The sequence below is a fragment of the Emericellopsis cladophorae genome (assembly GCF_022114955.1).
Source record: "Emericellopsis cladophorae strain MUM 19.33 chromosome Unknown NODE_5_length_938552_cov_118_678949, whole genome shotgun sequence".
NCBI lineage: Eukaryota > Fungi > Ascomycota > Sordariomycetes > Hypocreales > Bionectriaceae > Emericellopsis > Emericellopsis cladophorae.
In genome coordinates, this window is record NW_026250930.1 from 342,456 (window position 1) to 361,821 (window position 19,366).

The following is a 19,366-nucleotide window of genomic DNA, read 5'->3' on the forward strand; positions in this document are numbered from 1 at the left end:
GAGTCTGTCGTCGTCTGTTGCGATCGCCGCGGTCTCGGAGCGTCCTAAGCCTGACGTGGACGTTGGACGTTGAGATGGCGTTCGGATGCGTAAGGTTGAGCTAGCGGCATCATTGGTCCATGGCGGGAAGTAGCGGCTACCGGGGGTTTGTTAGGCTACAGGGACTACGGTGCTCACGACACTTTCGATGGCGAGGCTGAGCCAATTCTGAAAGAATCTGAGAAGTTGAGACACTGGATTCAGACTTTTCTGAGTATTGCCTGAGGTTGGGCGATAATATTGTTGCTTGTGTAACAGGTTGTTGTTGTCGTGGCCTATTGTTCGGTACATGACTCAGCATGTTCGCGTTAAGCGCATTGAAGAGCTCCTCCCTGACATCCGCTCACATGACCCCACGCGTGTCCTCTTGGCGCCGCAAGAAAGTGTCGACTGTCGGCTGTCAAGAGTCGGCGCCGTCTTAATTGCTCGCTCTTTACGCTCTCCTCACGGTTCGTCAGTGCGAGGTCTCATGCCATAGACTTTCCTGGCCTCATTTCCGTTACTTTGAGTGACACTCGTTTTCGTACATTTGGCGCAAAATCAGGCCGCCATCGTCAGTCATTATGAAGGGTATGATCCCTACGCCACGAGAAGCAATTGCCCCTGGATGAGCGCCCAACTTACATCTCTCTTAATGTTGCAGCCATAATTCAGCGGGTCCTCTCAGCATCTGTCACCGTCGACAAGGAGGTGGTGTCGTCCATCGGCAAAGGGATCCTGGTATTTGCCGCGGTGGGCCCCAATGACACCGAGAAGGAGATGAACGCCATTGCGGCCAAAGTTACAAAAATGAGGTTATGGGACGACGAGAATGGCGCCACGGTTCGTTCTGCATTTTTGCGAAGTCCTGCTCTTGGTTCTGACAAGATGTAGTGGAAGCAATCCGTCAAAGACATAGGAGGCGAGATCCTGTGCGGTATGACTTCCCGTGGTCAAGCATACTGCAGCATCAACTGACGCATGGTAGTGTCACAATTCACACTCCTCGCGCGCACAAAGAAGGGTACCAAGCCTGATTTTCATGGGGCCGCCAATCCGGAAGACGCGAAGCGGTTATACGACCACTTTGTCGGCGCTGTGAGGAAGGAATACGAGTCCGACCGGGTCAAAGACGGAGTGTTCCAGGCAATGATGGAGGTCGCCTTGGTGAATGATGGTCCGGTGAGTGAGCCTTCTCCAAGTTCATGCTCATGTGCTCACAAGTCCTCCAGGTCACGCTAGAGCTGCAATCCGGCGAGAAAATAGAATAAATCTGCTCAGTCTTGTATGCCCGCCCTCCATTGCAGCACGTTGGCTCATGAACGAGGAATGCAGGTCCAAGAAACTCGTCTCTCTATCGAAGAAAAGGGGCCCGGCAAGAACTTAAACTTGCATATTGCGGCTTGCCAGCTCTGCAGTGCGTACTTGTACAGTTCATCTGTTCAAGCCTCGTCACGGCTGGCTCTCATGGGTTGCCTCGAGGCTCTCTCGCGCCGTAGCCTGCGGAACGCGTCCCCTTGTCGCACTCCGAGACGACAACGGCTTTGCGCGAAATATTCCCGAGCGTTGAGCCCCGTCTAGTCCTCGATAAGGTCAGCATATGGAAATGTCTGTGTCAGTTGCGCCCGCCATGGGCTTGATACTAAATGTGTGGCCTTTAACCACACAGGTGGCACCAGCAAGTACCTGGCATCCACGACACATACTTGAGGGGCAGAGTCCAGGCAGGACACAAGAACCGGTAATCCCCGGCCGATCTCCAGTGATATGCAGCTTTTGGGCCGGTGAGAAGTCATGAATGGCAAGCGAGCCCAGCGGCGATAAGCACGAATCAACCGACGTGAGGGCCACTCTGGATTTAGGCCGTTTCTTTTCACAGCGAGGACCGCTCCATGGTACGCCTACCACTCCCTCAATTGGTGAAACGTGATCAACCGGGACATTGATAGCCGGCATCGTCTGGTGTCGACCCCAGGCTTTCCCCGCAATTGTGACAGGCCATGACCCCAGCCCACCGGCATCAATCAACAGCTCTATCGCGAACAAGCATTTGCCTCCCGGTCACCCTTGCGGCTCTTCGTATTGCCGCTGCCTGTTGGCGTTTCCTCTATTGAATACGGAACATGGAGAAGCGCTGCTTTGGCATGTGCTTCCACGGCCTTTAGTGTCACCGACGGACAGCCGGTGTGATGAGTCTATTGGTTTGGCTTGCCAGTTAACCTGGTCACTATCAATCGCCGTGGCCACGGCATTGCATTGCCCGTTTGCATTGTTGATATTGGCCCCTTGCGAGCCCGCTCAATTCTTTGAGCCGGTTCAGGCTAATCGATTGCTCCTTGCACCATCATCATGACCACTGACTACATAAAGACCCAGGCTGGACCTCGAGGGTGGACCGGCTTTGTACTCTTGACCGCAATTTCATGTGCCCGCTATTTCACCGAAGCAGAACTGCACTGACCATCATGAAGAAAAGCGCCAACATCCAAGAGCAGCCCACAGTGGCTATGTCCGCAGGGTTCGACGATGACCTCCAGAAGCCCGACCTGACCCAGCGCCACGGCGTCAAGCAAATGGACGTCGAGTCCACTGCTCTCGCAGACGCCATCGCCAAGGATGCGCCAGACTACAGGTCAACCATGCTGATCAAGCTATACGCTATGATGGCGCTTTGCGTCCTGAACGGCATCATGAATGGCTACGACGGCTCCGTCATGAGTGCCATCAATGCCATGGATCCCTTCCAAGACCGCTTCAAGATTGGCATGACCGGCAACCTAAACGGTGCCGTGTTCTCCGTCTACACTGCTGGCAGCATCGTGGGCAGCCTCGGCTGCGGCTTCATCATGGACAAATGGGGCCGTCGAGGGGGCATGTTCATGGGTGCCGGATTCATCGTCCTCGGCTCCGTGCTGCAAGCTAGCAGCCACCACCTCCCCCAGTGCATGATCGATCGCTTCATTGTCGGGTTCGGCAACCCCATGTGCGCGACGACTGCCGCTGTCTTCATCGTCGAGCTATCCTACCCCACGTGGCGAGGCCTGGCTGGTGGGTCGTACAGTGTGCCCGGATGGAACATTGGTGCCAACAGTAAGTCTTGGACGTCTTTGCCCCGGCAGTTTGAATTGCATGCTGACGGCGTAGTTGCTTCCTGGAGCTGCTATGGCACCAATTACTTTACCAACGACTGGTGCTGGAGGATCCCCTACATCATCCAGCTCTTCTTCCCCTCGGTCGTCTTCTGCCTCGTCTGGTTCCTGCTTCCCGAGAGCCCCCGCTGGCTCTGGGCCAACGGACAAGCCCATCGCGCCAGGGAGATCTTGGTCAAGTACCATGGCAACAACAGCCCGGACTCGGCCCTCGTCAAGCTCGAGATTATCGAAATGCAGGAGGCTCTCGAGGCCGAGGAGGAGACCAGCAACCGGAACCTGAACTACAAGGTCCTCGTCGATAACCGGCCCAACCGTCTCCGCCTGTGACTACCGTGTCTCGTCGCCGTCTTTGCCAACTTCATCGGCGGTTCCGTCATCTCGTACTACCTGCCTGTCATGGTCAACGACATTGGTATCACAGACTCGCGCCGTCAGCTGCTGATCAACGGTATCAACACCATCGTCAGCTTCATCGCCGGTCTGTTTGGCTCCTTCTTCGTCGACAAGTTCGGCCGTCGTCCCTTGTTCCTGTGGGGCACATTCCTCACCGGCCTCGTCTACATCCCCATCAATGTGCTGGCGGCCCGTGCGGAGGGCTACGACGAGGGCACCATCCCTCGGTCACAGGCATATGCCTTCATCGCCATGGTGTTCAGCTACGGCATCTTCTGGGGCTTCTGCTGGACGCCTCTGCAAGCCCTTTACCCGGCGGAGATATTGAACAACGAGATCCGCGCCAAGGGGATGGGTATCAAGGGTCTCCTTACGGGCTTGTCGAGTTTCATCAACACGTACGGCACCTCGGTGTCGCTCAAGAACATTGGCTGGAAGACCTACACCATCTTCCTCATCCTCCACTTTGTGCACAACGCGGTCATGTGGTGGTCGTGCGTGGAGACCAAGGGGCGCACGTTGGAAGAGATTGACGAGATCTTCAACGACCCCCAGCCGGTCAAGAGGAGTCTGCAGAAGACGACGATCATCTCTGAATCTGGTGCAGGTATCCAGATCAAGGAGGAGAGGGCGTGAGGGATACTGCGAGAGCTGGCCGCTGGAGGCTTATATGAATATAGGCAGCTCACGGATTGTTCGTATATGCTACTCCTGTTGGATTGAACGAGTGTGGCTAAGAAGATGAATGACCCTTTGTGGAATCCCCCCCCCCCCCCCCCCCCTAGTGATGTAGATTTAGAAACGGACGTACATGTGGTTACGTGTGTAGACTGCTGGTTCCGAGGCATACAGCCTACCCTAAAGACCTAAGACCGAATCCAGGGGTAGTTCTCACGCTAGCCTAATCGGTCGCATATCCACTCCAGAGGCCACTTAGCCAGTCTCGAGCTATGACGGCAGCCGCTCCGGCAGCTGCATAGCTCGATGACTTTCAGCAGTCATCCAATTTGGACAATTGCACGTTTGACGAGCCCTAGTCACTCCCCATCTGCCTGACACCGCTAAACAATCATCAACATGGCCGATGCAGAGGAGAAGGCGCGCCAGGAGAAGATCGCCGCCGCCAAGAAGCGCGTCCGTCACGCAATCCCCCACCTGTACCAGGATGCCGCTGACAAGGCCTAGGTCGAGGCGATGAAGAAGAAGAAGAAGGGTGGCGCATCCAAAAAGAAGGGCGAGGCACCAAAAGAGGAGCCAGATGAGGAGCCTCCCGCCGAGGACGCAGAGCAGCCTGAGCCATCGACCGACGCCCAAGCAGCGGAAGCGGCCGAGGAGAAGCAGTCTCAGCCCGAAGAAGCCGCCGCCGATGACGACAAGGCAAGCGAGGACGACAAGGCAGACGATGCTGCCATGCCGTCTCTTGCGCAACAGTCCAAGATGCGCTCCACCTCCTTCCGTGCCGGCGCTGGTGGTGCCGGCGCGACGTCCTCCGGAGCCGAGGGCGGCGACACTGCACCAGACATCTACCGCAAGCACGTTGCGCGCATAGAAGAGCTAGAGAAGGAGAACAAGCGACTGGAAAAAGAAGCCGGCGACAGCGAGAAGAGGTGGAAGAAGGCTGAGGATGAGCTCGCCGACCTGAGGGAAGCCGAGGGCGATGCGCCAAAGGACGATGATGTCGAGAAATTGGTAGGTCATTGGTCGGCCGTGCGTTGTGCCTGAGGCCCCCCTGCTCACAGTGGTCACAGAAGAGCGAAATCGCATCACTCGAACGACAAAACATGCAGCTCCAGCAACAAGTGTCCAAATCAGGCCATGGCCACCGCGCGTCCGTGTCCGTCGCGTCACCGTCTCCTGACCTCCAGGCCGAACTGGACAGCAAATCTTCGACCATTGAATCTATGGAGATTGAGATTTCCCAGCTCAAAGCCCGCCTCGAGCGCCAGGAGTCCGGGGCCGAGACGGAGAAGGGGCAGGTTTCCGCCCTTGAGGAGAAGCTGGCGCGCGCGGAGGCGGCGGCAGGCAAAGCACAGCGCGAGCTACAGGACGTCAAGCGCAACCTGGACCGTACAGCGGAAAAAGCAGTCAAGGAGGGCAGTGAGCGCTCGAGTGCCGAGACAAAGTTGCACAGTTTGGAGACGGAGCTCGCCCAAGTCAAGACCGCCAAGGAGGATATGGAGAAGAAGCTGGACGCTGTCGAGAAGAAGGTGTCTACTTTGACGACGCTGCACAAGGAGCAAGATGGGAGGCTACAAAGTCTACGAAAAGAGAAGGAGGCCGCGGACAAGGAGGTTGGGGAGCTCAAGTCCAAGGTCGAGAGCTTGGAAAGCGAGAATGCAAAGCTCAAGAGTCGCAAGTCTACTGAGGGTGGTGGTGGAGGCCTTGATGACGAGGGCGTGGATGAGCTCGAGAACGAGGAGCGCACGAAGCTGGAGCGCAAGATCCGCAGCCTCGAATCCGAGCTGCATGAGCTCCGCAGCGGGCAATGGATCGACAAGCGACGCGAGATGGAGGCCTCTAGTCCCGGTTTCCAGGACGTCGACCTGTCGGGAGGCCACGCGCCGCCAAAGAAGGCATCGCACGGCGGCGGCGGTGGCATTGGCGAGTTCTTCACGAGCGGACTGAATGCGCTGGCGGGCACGGATGACCTCCTCCCTGACGACGACGACGACATGGACATTGACGAGGATGCGTTTAGGCAGGCGCAGCAGGAAGAGGCCAGTCGAAGGCTGGAGAGGATCAAGGAGATCAAGAGGTCGCTGAAGCACTGGGAAGGCTGGAGGCTAGACATTGTCGACGTGCGGCGTGGAGGCGGCGAGGGCCACGGTGATATTTTCGAGGTGTAGTCCTGTCCAGTCTGCATGGGCTGACTGCTTGCTTTGCCTTGGACTCTGTATGACGAGAGCTACGTAGAGTATTTACGACTGATGGGTGCGACGGCGCATTTGCAGAGTCACATTGTGATGGGGCGGGTGACCAGTCGCCGTCACGCAAGTAATGGCTCAATTCAGCCGAGTGTGCGGAGAGGGAGAACAGCACAGCTAATGCAAAGGGCAGGTGAGCTGGGCTTCCCCGCAACCCCGGATTGACGGAAGTATGCATTGCGTGTCTTGTGATGGAGGGTTCTGTCGTTCACTGTTATTTTGCAAGCATCGAGTTACGTGTATCACGTTGAGCGCCCCTAGCTTCATGGACGTGGAGGAACCGTGTAGGGTAGGGCGAGACAGTGCAGTACCTTGGGAAGATGGTCCCGCAGGAAATGATCAATTAGTCCACTAGAAGGGGCAAGGCCCCATCAGTTACGTGAAGAACATGACAACGACTATTAATTAACTACCTGAGACTGACTGGGCCGCGTCCGGTGCGGTTACTGCGGTATTAACTGGTATCGCGGCATTACCACCACCCGCCGATTCTCGGCGCCCCAATTTGGCCTGTGTGTGGCCTGGGGCATGGGACTTACTCACCCAGACGGGCAGAAGAGGGAAAAATAGAGCAACAAAAAGCTTGCATCCTCCCTCCTGTGTCGTTGGCTCCCCAAAACCGCACATAATTCAACGCTCTCGCACTTGACATTGCCGTTGGCGCATTGCATCGGCTTCGGCTCCTACTTCAGTGGCCCGACGTCACTCCGCGCAACCGGCTCCATCTCCATCTCAGTCTCAGGCTCTTCTCCAAAAACGTCCCGCCCGCCGCCACCCGCTGGTCTAGTCGGCAAAGCAGCTTCGCTATACCCTCGGCTCAAGCAGGTGTTCGTTCACCACTCCAAGGCGCCCCTCTCGGACAAGTCCCGAGCGTGTATCGACTGCTCGATCGCTCTCTGTGCGATATACCCGGTTCCCTCCTCTCCTTCACCATGAGCGCCCTACGTCTCTCCCTTCGCCGCTCCTCCTCCGCCCTCACCAGCGCGCCTCTACGCTTCGGCGCCGTCCAGACAATCTCCTCTCCTCGCTTCTTCTCCGCGTCCGCCGCCATGGCCTTCAACAAGATCAAGGTCAAGAACCCCGTCGTCGAGCTCGACGGCGACGAGATGACCCGCATCATCTGGCAGTCCATCAAGGACAAGTTCATCTTCCCCTACCTCGACATGGACATCAAGTACTACGACCTCGGCCTCGAGTACCGCGACCAGACCAACGACCAGGTCACCCTCGACGCCGCCGAGGCCATCAAGAAGTACTCGGTCGGCATCAAGTGCGCCACCATCACCCCCGACGAGGCCCGCGTCGAGGAGTTCAAGCTCAAGAAGATGTGGCTCTCGCCCAACGGCACCATCCGCAACCATCTCGGCGGCACCGTCTTCCGCGAGCCCATTGTCATCCCCCGGATTCCCCGCCTCGTCCCCGGCTGGGAGAAGCCCATCATCATCGGCCGCCACGCCTTTGGCGACCAGTACCGTGCCAAGGACGCCGTCATCTCCGGGCCCGGCAAGCTCTCCATGGTCTTCACACCCGAGGGCGGCAAGCCCGAGGAGGTCGAGGTCTTCAACTTCAAGAACGGCGGCGGCGTCGCCCAGACCCAGTACAACACGGACGAGTCCATCGCCGGCTTCGCCCACGCCTCCTTCAAGCTCGCCCTCGCCAAGGGCCTGCCTCTCTACATGAGCACCAAGAATACCATTCTCAAAAAGTACGACGGCCGCTTCAAGGACATCTTCCAGGAGATCTTTGAGGCCCAGTACAAGAAGGACTTTGACGCCAAGGGCATCTGGTACGAGCACCGTCTGATCGACGACATGGTCGCCCAGATGGTCAAGAGCAGCGGCGGCTACATCATGGCCTTGAAGAGTGAGTAGTGAGCGCTTCTTGTACTAAGAGCTGTAAGCTGACATGGCAGACTACGACGGTGATGTCCAGTCCGACATTGTCGCCCAGGGCTTCGGCTCCCTCGGCCTCATGACCTCCGTCCTCATCACCCCCGACGGCAAGACATTCGAGTCGGAAGCCGCCCACGGCACCGTCACCCGCCACTACCGCGAGCACCAAAAGGGCAACGAGACTTCCACCAACCCCATCGCCTCCATCTTCGCCTGGACCCGCGGTCTCTCCCAGCGCGGCGTTCTCGACGAGACGCCCGAGCTCGTCGCCTTTGCCGAGTCGCTCGAGCAGGCCTGCATCGACACCGTCCAGAAGGATGGCATCATGACCAAGGACCTGGCTCTGGCGTGCGGCAAGAAGGGCCGCGAGGACTACGTCACCACAAATGAGTACCTGAACGCCGTCGAGAGGCGGATGAAGAACCTGCTCAGGGAGAAGCTGTAGACCCGGGGCAACTGGGTTCTGTTCGTAGCAAGCATGCACATAGCATTATAGACAAGCAAGAGAGGAGGCAATGTATATATGATGGCACGATTTTCCAGACCAAGTTCGGCAGTAGATATCCATGCATTTCCGCTCGATACAACGTCAAGTGCGATGATTCATTTCCTTCTGGTGGTTCCATAGAGCGCAATTGTCTCCCGCGTAGTATACAATGCCGTCCCTGAGCGCCGTCAAGCAGCAAATCGTACAACCCAATCAATTTCGTTGATAGTGCGAAATCACACTCATGCTCTAATGTGAATGACTGGCTGGCAACCAGCTCCATCCTTCCTTTACCGTGGACCAAAACGTGATCGCCTCACTCCTGGATCCTGCAACCCCTTGATCGACTTAGAATATCCGACGCTCGTTTGCTATCGTACAAATGATTTGAGCCTGCTTCCACTCTCTCTCACAATCCAGACCGTTCTCACAATCCAGACCGTTCTCACAATCCAGACCGTGCCTTTTGCGCCCTCGACTTAGCTCACGGGCTCTACCACGGGGCCAGGCGTGCCCTTCTTCGACTTTTTGCTGCTCATCGTCTCCGCAGCCGCTCCTTCGCTCTTACGCTTCTTCTTGGTCGGTCGCGCACTAGAGCCTCCCTTGGGCCTGTACCCGCCATCATCGTCTCGCTTCCGCTTGCCTTTGATGGCCGGGGGCTCGCCGTCGTCGTCCACGCTCACATCGCCCGCCTCCGCGTGCGCTGCCTTGTCCGGCCGAGGCGCCACGTTGCTCGCGCGCTTCCCGCGGCTCTTGCCCGCGTTGCCGCGCTCGCCCTTGGGTCCGCCGCGGGCCTTCTTGGTGTGTCCGTCGTCGTCATGGTCTTCGGCGCCGTCCCCGCCCGAAGCTTGGAGGAAGATGTGGGGCGCGTGCTTGCGGAGCCAGCTGGTGCTGCTGTTGGGGTTACGAAGGAGAGGGTGCTGGGGGGGATGCTCGCTCGGATGGGCCATGGGGGCCAGCGTCGGGATATGGGTCTCCGGATCGAGCGAGGCGTCGATCATGTGAAGATAGTTGTCGACGTCGTCGGGGGTGAGGAAGTGCGACGGGTAGGTCTCCGCCGCGTCCTTTTCGAGCTCCGCGAGCAAGCTTGGGTTGGTCTCCTTGGCCGTCTCGAATGACAGGTGCGGCACGTCCCGCTGCAGGTCGTCCAGTCTCTTGAGGCTGCTGGGGTCTGATCGCTGTGTCGTCGTGTCGGGGGTGGCGCCATTCTCCGTTGGTATGGACACGTCGACTCGCTTCTCGGGCGGGATCTGCGGCGAGTTGTTGATGTCTTGTAAGAAGTCCATTAACCGGCTGTGGCTGGGGTTAGTCCAAAGGTGCTGGATAGGCGTGTGCGCCACGGGGGAAGATGGGCGAGGATATCACCTACTCATTCTCAACTGCTATCCTCTTCACAGTCGCGGCGGCTTTGGCTTCCTCCTTGAAGATGTCGTCTCCTTGTTGCATCGTCTCTTCGAACCCGATGCGCATCTTGCGATACTTCTTCTTCCATGACTTGTAGCCTGCTTTTCGCGGTGCCACCTCGCGTAGCGGTGATTTCGCACTCATTGCTATGCTGTGTCGATTCGAGGAGACAAGAAGAGATGGTTCGTACGCGTGGTGAGGGTGTTGGGCCGTCCCAATGGTGCTGAGCGCGCTGAGGCCCTCGGCAATCTGGATGCAATTGACCTCGAATGATTATGATGATGGAATGTGAGAACCGTGGTGATTTTATCAAGATGGATGACTGCAGATGGAGGGATGCGCAGCCGTAGATGGCGGCCTGGACGGTTGATGTAGGGAGAATGCCGTGAAGCACAGAAACCAATGCTGACTCCTGTGCGCGGACCGACATTGTCATTTTCGGCCGTGCCTCCCGCCAACGCGCTTGCTGGCTCAGTGGCTAGGTTTTGGTGGTGAGCAAACACAACCTTCACCCTGCTTACAACGGCACTATTGGCACCTTTAAAACATATAAAAATACCCCGATCAATTGGCCTATGGTCTGTATGTTGATGATTTGTACATGTCCTCATTACGCTTCTATGGTTACTTCACTTCACGCCGCCACCTCCTGGCCCAGCCGCTGGAGCTCCTCTTTGATGAACTCGGCCGCGTTGATCATTTCCGTGCTCCCGTACACCACCCTTCTACGGGCTGTTTCTCCGCCCGTCCTCGTGACCCAATCCTGCAAGTTGCCGTATTCCTCCATGCTGCCGCCGCCAATGGTGAACACAATCGCCTGACTGTACCCTTGCCTACGTTGACCGAAGCTGGCCGTCTGCCCCATCGACCCAGGGAGACCGCCTGGCATATTGCTGTTGCCCTGTCGCGACGTGCTTGGTGGTGGCATGGCACCACGTGCATTCGCTGACCGTGGATCGTAGTACAGATAATTTTCTGTCTTGGCAATGGCTGACGATGAGGCCTGGGAGGGGTCCATTATCGATTCTACAATCTTCGTCACCGTCAGGTCCTTGTCAACCGGCAAGAAGTTTTTCACGCCGCTGACGAGCGACTCAAAGTTGGATGACAGTCCAGTATGGACGCCAGTCTCCTTCAGGCGGTCGGTGAGACGCGTTGATATTGAAGAGAATCGGCCAAAGAGGTCTGTGCTGCCTTGTTGTTGGGGCTGCGTCTTGTTGACGGTTGCGAGTTGAGTCATCTTAGTCGTAGCGCGTACTCTGTCGAGCTGTTAGCAAACGTCGTCGTGTATGTAGTCTGCATATACTCACTGTCGGATATAGGGCAGCGATGACACGTCTGCCCCGGCAGCCTCGAGGGCCTTGGTGAAACTTTCAAACTCGGTGCGGTTGAGCTCTTGCTCGGTGCTGAGGAACCAGATGATAAACAGTCGCAGCTTGTCCGTGGGGTCGTTGCCCTTGTCCTCACCCTTGACGACTTCCATGATCTGATCCTTGGTCTGCTTCATGACCTCTTCCTCAAGCTGGAAGAAATTGTCCACCTGCCTTGTCTTGATGCCGTTGAATATCGCCGTCAAAATGTTCATGTGCATGTCCAACGTCGCCTTGCGTTCCTGCATCTCCGGCAGCTCGCCTATCACCGCCTTCAGATGCTGGGTCGCCGCGCTCGTCTCGTTTTCCAGATCTTCAAAGTTGGAGGCACCGGCCTTTTGTGTCATGGCTGTCGACTCTTCCCTCCATTTCAGCAACTCCGCGTCGACCGAATCGGCAGCCTCGACAACGGGTGCACCCGCGTGCTTCGTCCAGAAGAAATCATTTGAGTTCACGTCGTAAACCTTCCTTGACGTTCCTGCACTAGGGTTGCTGTCGTCTTTCGGGAGTTCGAGCGTGATCCTGTTCAGCGACATCTTGAGGACGTCGTGGACGAGGGACTGATATGTCCATGAGTGAGATAGCATCGTCGTCAAGTCCACGTTGCGATCGAGGAGCACAAGCACAGGTCTAGATTGCGACGTGGCTCCAGCGCCCTGGCGTTTTTCGGAGAAGAGGTTGTCCTTGGAGTTTAGAATATGGTCTCGTAGCTTGCGATCGAGCCGCGCGGCCACCATCTCGGCCGCAGCGTCTTTGGGACATCGAATAATGGGTATGACACCTGGTCCGATTAGCTCTCGTGCATCGCAATGCTAGCGAGGTGCTTACCCATTGTGACCACCACACTGAAAAGCCCAGTGACAATGCGATCCACCACCCTCTCTAGCTCCGCGTCGCTCGTGGTAGCACTGTTCAGTGCCCAGTATGTGTGTTCCTTTTGCATGCCCAAGCTGAACAGGTCCGGCTCCGTAACAATAAAGTTGAGGTATTGATCATATAGCTGGGCAATGTGTTCTGACGTTCCTGCTGTCGCCGTCTGCGTCGCAAAGTCCTCCAGCAGAAGACGGGGAAGAGAGGACAGAAAGTTGATGTACGCCGGCGAGTACAGACCCTTTTCGAGATCGGTCGTGATCGATTGGAGATTTTGTGCGCTGGGTTCGACCAGGTAGATGACAGGAACGTCAGGTATCGGATGTCGCGCGGTGCCAATGTGCCTTTGCGAGCGTAAGCCAGAGTCGTCATCCTCCAGGGGTGTATACCAACTTGTGCATCGTCACTCCCATCATGCGCAAATCCGCCAGTCGCAACACGCTGCTAACGACATCGCGACCGAAGTCATCGAACACCAGGACTTTCCAGATTGGGTTTCCTTCCGTGTCGAGAATGGGCGCTACCGGCGCATGGAGGGCTTGAGCTTGCGCATCTTCTGTCTCATTCGACTGAACCGTCTCGTTGAGGTTGAGGATCTTCTTCAAAGAGGCTATCCATGTCAGCTAGATCTGACATGTGAGCGAGCAGTGGACGTACCAATCTGGCGGTCGCGCAGCGAAGTGCCGCGGGTCGCCATGACGATTGTCCGTACTGAATGGGAGCAGAAAAGCAGCAGGAGAGACTCTGTCTAAATTGAATGCGGACAGAACTCAACTTTGGCCTGCAATTCCTGGCTGCAAGATAGCTCCCCATGTTCGGGCCACGATGTCACTGCCCACCTAGAGCTCAGTTCAGCATGGGTTGCTGTGATTGGTGGTCGACGACCACCTGGAATCCACTCGGGTGGGATGACGACGGACCGTCAGTAGCTCCGGGGTCAGGTGCCTTGCGCCTGAGGCCGCAACGGCGGAGCTACAGCCATGCCAGCGCAGCTGTTCTGGTGATGAGCCCATGTTTTCCCTCCCCATTCAACGTCGCTCCTTCAACCACCTGATAACCAGCCATCGAAGCCGGCCTTAGCATCCTGCAATCTTTAGAACTGTGTTGCGTATGTACAAAAGGTACGAGAAGACGGACTCTGAATTTCCCACGCGGCCCACCCATTTCCCCGTCGTTTACTCGTCCTTATTCACGCAATCATTTCACCCTGGACGTGGTGGTGCATGCAACGGGCTAGCAGATAACCTCGCCCTCTATTGTTGGTGTTTGTCACCCTGCGGCAATCCCAACTTCGCAACACAATTAAAGCGTTAGGAAGGGACATTAATCCTTGGGTCGCGAACAATCAGGTAGGTTCCCTTACTCGAACCCATTCGCATCACCATGTTTCCCCTTGTTACGCCGGACTTCAGCTGTGGACTTTGTTACTGGACTCGCGCTTGACGCGCGCCCATGAGTGTGTTCTTCAACGTAACCCTGCCACAGTGGGGTTTCAACTTGTACCTTAATGCAAGTCTGGGAAATCTCCTTGCGCTTGTCCGTTGGTGTTCTGCCTATTTGGGCTTGAAGCTTTGTGTGGTAGCAGGCATGTGCAAGCTCACCATCACTGGCGTAAACCTTGCTGTGGCAGGCTCAAGTCATGTTCGACGACATTACCATGGATGGGCAGTAAAGCGGGCAGACTGTACTCAAGGACAGCAGACTCTTTCTCGGTCGGCGTCACGAATATACTTGTGACGATCGATGCTTGGCCCCATGCGACCCAACAGCAGCTGCTGCGCCTTTGGCGCTGGTCCCTCCTACCAGACAGCCATCTCGAAGTGGCCGTCACCAGTGCGCGCTGCACTTCAAATGGTCGCTCTGTTCGAGCTGGTCCAAGCCATCCGGCATTACAAAGCTCACACTGAACTCGACGCGCCTTTGGGATCGATGGTCTTTGTCTCGAGGCGAACAATGATCTGTGGCTCTTGCAATGCCCCTTCCCATGCTGCCTGTCGGAGATCACGGTGCATTGCTGTGCGCTTCTCTCTCAGAACCCCCCTATACCCTTCATTAACCCGACTCTTTTGCGGAACTTTCCTTCTGACAAACAATTAGTCTTTATAGATCTTCTCCAACGACAACAGACTCGTTATCCTCACGCTTGGCGTGATAGGATTTTGATGCACGATCCCTGCCACTACTCCCCAATTCGGGCTAGCGCGGCGACAGAACTGAGCGATCCGCGCGTGCAATATAACCGCGTTTCAGCCGTTATCAGTGGTACGCCTTCTTTTCATTGTCTCACGTTAATGCACCTCACGTGCATCCCAGTGGCATATGTGGCTGCTCCACTTCGTTCCCTTCACGCTCGTTTGGCGCGTCCGAGTCTCCCAATTGATCATTTTCCATCAAGCATCACTGTTATTACTGTTGGGATGGCATCAGAATGCCAGTTGAAGGGGGAATAGCTAGACTGACGTTGTATCATATAGTAGTCTGGTCGCGCACGGCTGGGAAATTTCCATCGAGCATTGTGCAAGAGCATAATGCAGTCATGGCAGGGCCAAGGAGGCAATGGCGACGATAACAGCTCCTGGCAGAGCAACTTCAACGCTTTTGCCCCTCAAGACGGCCAATTCAACCAGCAACAGAACTGGGCGCCCCAGAATCAGACGCCAGGCGGTGCAACGTATGCCCAGCCGCAAGTGAGCCACATCGACAGCCCGGCCAACCTATATCACGATTCGAACCAGTTCTCCAACTACACTGGTGGTCATGAACCACTAGGTCTCGGCCGACAGTATAATGGACAGAGCCTGCTCAATGGCGCATCATTCAGTGATGTACAGCGTGATCCGTACGGTCAGCAGAACAACGGACATCAGGCTGGACAGGCGCAACCGCAGCAAGGATTCTCCCACCACGCCTTCGCCGACTTTAATCCGCAAACCCAACTTGGCCAACAGCAACAACCGCAGCAACAACAGCAGCAACAACAGCAACGGCCGCAGTACTCCCAAGCACAACAGCACCAGTATTCCCAGGCACCTGCTCCGAATTACTCTCATAACATCGCGTCCACGCAGTTGCGACCATCGCCCACTCCACCGATACCTAGAGAGCAAAACTACACACCAGAGATATACGCGTCGCAACTCAGCAATGGTCAGCAGACAGCCTCTTATCAAACGAGTCATCCACAGCCGCAGTACCAGCAGCAATCCTCACCGTACCCCCAGGCACTACCCAACAACCAATTCAACCTGAGGCAGTCGGCAGCACCGCAATTCTCTGCTACGCAACCACAGCCCTTGGTGTATGGACAGAGTGGGACGCCGCAGCCGCCGCAAAAGGCTCCATACCAACCGACACCCGCGGCCGGGTACGTAGAGGAGCCGTCCCCCAAGAGACAACGGACCGTGGAGTCGGCTACGTTCTCGCCAGCTCCTGAAGCCCCTCCGTCCGCGACAGAGATTCACTCTCGCTTCGAGGAATTGGACTCGCTGCCTCCGCCTACGCAAAGCTCTGAGGAGGCGCAACTTATAAACACATTTTGTAGGCGTACAAAAGCTGCACAAACCAAGTTCCCCCCCATTGCGGGTCTGCCAAATCTCGTCAGCCTCGGATCCGTCAAGCTTCCGGCTCCAAAAAGCTATGATAAGCTCGCGCCGTTGGTGGCAACCCCCTCGAGAAGCAAAAAGCCCCTTGTGCCAGGAATTGGGTATGATCTACCGGCCGAGATCCAGGGGAGATTTGCCAGCAAGTACGCTCCAGCACCCGACAAGCTGGGGCTGGATGAGCGACGCCTGGAAGCTCAGGCGCTCCTGGACGAATTCGAGACCTCAATGAAAGCCACCGGGAAACGAAGGCCCAAATACACCGAGTATCCTCGTAAGCATTCTCGACCCGCACCATGTCCGAAAGCTACTAACGGTTTCAGATACATTCAAGGAGCAACTCAAGGCAGATGAGCTGTCGAAGAACAAGAAGGCGAAGAAAGAGTTCAAGGAGGACAAAAGCAAACCGATTCGCCCACCTACCAGACCCGATGACATTGTAGAAGGAGCTGCATGGGACGCCATCGGCATCGTTCGCGTCGACCCTTCTGCCAGCAAGACCAACAGTCCCATTGCCAATCGCATTCAGCAAGCTGGCGATCTTTTCATCAAGCTGCGGGGTGACATGAACCAGGCTAAGCAGCAGCTTGACCAGGCGGTGTCGGACAAGAAACCCGATGCCGAGATTGCGACACTGAGGAAGGCTGCAGAGGAGAGAAAAATGGCACTGCACCGAGCACTCGACGCCACCATCGAACATGCAGATGACGCTATTATTGACAACCTAGGCACCCACCAAAAGCTGATTCTCAGCTTGGTGAACGTCTTGATTGGCTCTATCAAGGCGAACGATTTCACTGGCAAGTTGCCGAAAGTCGTGTTTGAGCTGTTCACACACATCCCGATGAACAAGAAGATTGCAGAGACTACCAATTTCGACACCGTTCGCAAGCGTTTTAGCGACAAGGGTGACGATGAAACGAAGGAGCTTGTTCGTGAAGTGTCTATCAAAGTCAGGAAGGCCCTTAAGGAAGCCGAGTCAACAGGCTATTCGGGCACATCGGCCGCTGGACGAGCGAGGGCGGCGGCGGCTAAGCCTACTACCGACCCAGCGAGTACCAAGCGTGGGCGAACCGATGACACGGCTGATGGCCGGACGGTGAAAAGAGTCGCGACCGAGTCGACGGGCGGTAGCTCCCTTATGAAGAAGCTCGCCCAACCGAAGATTCAGTTGCAGTCCGCCTCCAAGTCGACAGCAGCAAAGGGTGCCTCTACAATAGGTGATCGGGCGAGGGCGGCACCTAGCAAGCCAAGTTTGAAGCCTGAAGCGAGCGAGGATAAGCCTAAGGTGGAGGCAAAGAAGAAGGTGGTAAAGCCACCAGCGCCTACGATGGGGCCTGAGCCTTCCTCTGGCGCCTTGTCTGGCATTGGATCACTTTTGGCTTCAATCAATACACCGCAAGCAAAGGCAGCTGCCGCAGGTCCAGTACAAGAAAAGGCGAAGAAGGGAACGCCGCCACTGGAAACGGAGGAGGAGAAGATGAAGAGGCTACGCAAAGAGTCGCGCAGAAACCTGCGGGTGTCGTGGAAGCCCGCTAGTGAGCTGGTGCAGCTCAAGGTTTTCGAGAAGGAAGAGTCCGAGGACGAGGGCCGTCACGTAAACCTGGTCCGGGACGCTGCTGATGACAAGTCTGAGGGTATGGTGCTCAAGCAGAGGGCCAATGTGGAAGATGACGAGTCGGACTCGGACGACGAGGTGCCCTTCAAACCATGGATGGCGCCCCTAGGCTTGGACTACTCGCCGCTGCCTGAATCCACGCGTGACAAGAATTACGTGACCCGAGGCGGCCGAGTGACGTTCAGGACCGAGGAACAGGAAGCCATCGCTAAGCGCGAGGGCGAGGTGCTGATTGCCGCCTATGCCACCGACGCTGACATCCCACCGTCGCCAAGCTCACCTAAGATGGAGGCTGTCACCGGTGGTGGTGTGTACAGGGTGGGCAACTTGCCCGCGGAAGAACCTAAGTACGAAGAGGTCCATAACCGGTGGCGGGACGAGCAGCAAGTGGGCGCTGATGGCGCTTTGTATTCAGCATTGCAGCGTCTGGGGACCACCTCTAGCCCTGCAAACATGCTAGACTCGATACTCGGGCGTCTGGGCGGATCAACTACAGCCCAGGCTGTCACCAGCGTCGCTGCTCCCAAACTGGGCGGCACCGACACCAATGTGCCACTTGCCATGGGCACGACAATTGCCGAACAGGTCGTTGCCCTGCTTAGATCTGATCGCGCCCAGGCTTGGCGCGACCCGAACCCTGTGGCCTCTGACATACACCGCGTTCACCATTATAAAGATCCCCAGACCAAGACTTCCGGCGCGGTTTTGGAGGCTGCAGTCAGGCTTTTAGCGGGAAAGCCGTACCCAGCGACAGCGCCTCCTGATTGGTTGCAGCATGACGAGGAAAGGATCCGGGAATGGTGGTTTGTGTATAACAAGGATGCTGCTGCCCGGCAAAGGCGGGCAGACGAGCAGCGCGCGAGGGCTGGTGCAGACAGAGCTGCGCAGATGGCTTCACAGCCTGTAGGTCCGCAGGCTTCAGGCGCTGACGCGCAGGCTTGGATGGCATGGTACGCGCGCGCCTCGCCCCAAGAACAGCAGGCGTATGCCCCGTACATGGCGATTTTGGCGCAGCAGATGAGCGGAGGGCAGCCATCTCAGCCACCGGCGCCGGCACAGCCGCCTCAGCAGCCTGACCAAATGCAGGCTATCCTCGCTGCCATCGGGCAAGGCCAACCACAGGCAAACGCGTCTGGCGCCTACGGGTATAATCCCGATTTCCAACCTGGACAACAGCAGTCTCTGCCAGCTAATGATGGACACGACTATGGTAGAGGGCTGGACACTAGGGACTCCGACCGCCACAACCTGGACCACAATGACTGGGATGACTACAGTCGGGACGAGTATGGAAGAGAGAACAACAGGAATAAGGACAAAAAGAAGAACAAGCCGGGTCCATCAACCATTCACAAGCCGCCCAATGCGGCGCTTATTGGGACGAAGCCGTGCACGTTTTGGCAGCAGGGCAAGTGCGCGAGGGGCGACAAGTGCACATTCAGGCATGATTAACCGGGGAGGTTTACAAGGAGGCGACAACGTCAATCTTGCATTGTTTCGGAGTCTACATGGTGCTTTCACACTTAAAAAGGAGACTTGCACGTTTGAACTCCGCGAGGATGCGAGCTTAGTAGTAGTAACCTTTGAATCTGGAGAACATAATTGCTGATACGTGCCTCCTATCAAGTTGTGATTTCCT

At 56.6% G+C, this 19,366-nt stretch overlaps 8 protein-coding genes across 8 annotated transcripts; 6 read left to right on the forward strand and 2 right to left on the reverse strand.

Annotated features, from left to right (window-relative positions):
* Positions 1-602: 602 nt before the first annotated feature.
* J7T54_004657 (D-tyrosyl-tRNA(Tyr) deacylase-like protein) lies at positions 603-1,289 on the forward strand (the record flags this gene model as incomplete). The annotated part of the gene is made up of 5 exons (XM_051503334.1): positions 603-609; positions 683-861; positions 913-955; positions 1,007-1,200; positions 1,251-1,289. 5 exons carry the CDS (start codon positions 603-605, stop codon positions 1,287-1,289), a joined length of 462 nt encoding a protein of 153 aa, XP_051364967.1.
* Positions 1,290-2,483: 1,194 nt separating this feature from the next.
* Positions 2,484-3,497, forward strand: J7T54_004658 (uncharacterized protein; the record flags this gene model as incomplete). Its single annotated transcript, XM_051503335.1, has 2 exons — positions 2,484-3,108; positions 3,163-3,497. 2 exons carry the CDS (start codon positions 2,484-2,486, stop codon positions 3,495-3,497), a joined length of 960 nt encoding a protein of 319 aa, XP_051364968.1.
* Positions 3,498-3,566: 69 nt separating this feature from the next.
* On the forward strand, positions 3,567-4,199 carry J7T54_004659 (uncharacterized protein; the record flags this gene model as incomplete). The annotated part of the gene is made up of 1 exon (XM_051503336.1): positions 3,567-4,199. The coding sequence occupies one exon, from the start codon at positions 3,567-3,569 to the stop codon at positions 4,197-4,199; it is 633 nt and encodes a 210-aa protein (XP_051364969.1).
* A 441-nt stretch (positions 4,200-4,640) lies between these two features.
* On the forward strand, positions 4,641-6,409 carry J7T54_004660 (uncharacterized protein; the record flags this gene model as incomplete). Its single annotated transcript, XM_051503337.1, has 3 exons — positions 4,641-4,697; positions 4,749-5,252; positions 5,312-6,409. The coding sequence occupies 3 exons, from the start codon at positions 4,641-4,643 to the stop codon at positions 6,407-6,409; spliced, it is 1,659 nt and encodes a 552-aa protein (XP_051364970.1).
* Positions 6,410-7,419: 1,010 nt separating this feature from the next.
* Positions 7,420-8,824, forward strand: J7T54_004661 (uncharacterized protein; the record flags this gene model as incomplete). The annotated part of the gene is made up of 2 exons (XM_051503338.1): positions 7,420-8,350; positions 8,400-8,824. 2 exons carry the CDS (start codon positions 7,420-7,422, stop codon positions 8,822-8,824), a joined length of 1,356 nt encoding a protein of 451 aa, XP_051364971.1.
* Positions 8,825-9,345: 521 nt separating this feature from the next.
* J7T54_004662 (uncharacterized protein) lies at positions 9,346-10,414 on the reverse strand (the record flags this gene model as incomplete). The annotated part of the gene is made up of 2 exons (XM_051503339.1): positions 9,346-10,159; positions 10,236-10,414. The coding sequence occupies 2 exons, from the start codon at positions 10,412-10,414 to the stop codon at positions 9,346-9,348; spliced, it is 993 nt and encodes a 330-aa protein (XP_051364972.1).
* A 490-nt stretch (positions 10,415-10,904) lies between these two features.
* Positions 10,905-13,207, reverse strand: J7T54_004663 (uncharacterized protein; the record flags this gene model as incomplete). Its single annotated transcript, XM_051503340.1, has 5 exons — positions 10,905-11,529; positions 11,581-12,421; positions 12,469-12,854; positions 12,904-13,120; positions 13,168-13,207. The coding sequence occupies 5 exons, from the start codon at positions 13,205-13,207 to the stop codon at positions 10,905-10,907; spliced, it is 2,109 nt and encodes a 702-aa protein (XP_051364973.1).
* Positions 13,208-15,038: 1,831 nt separating this feature from the next.
* J7T54_004664 (uncharacterized protein) lies at positions 15,039-19,179 on the forward strand (the record flags this gene model as incomplete). Its single annotated transcript, XM_051503342.1, has 2 exons — positions 15,039-16,383; positions 16,433-19,179. 2 exons carry the CDS (start codon positions 15,039-15,041, stop codon positions 19,177-19,179), a joined length of 4,092 nt encoding a protein of 1,363 aa, XP_051364974.1.
* Positions 19,180-19,366: the final 187 nt, after the last annotated feature.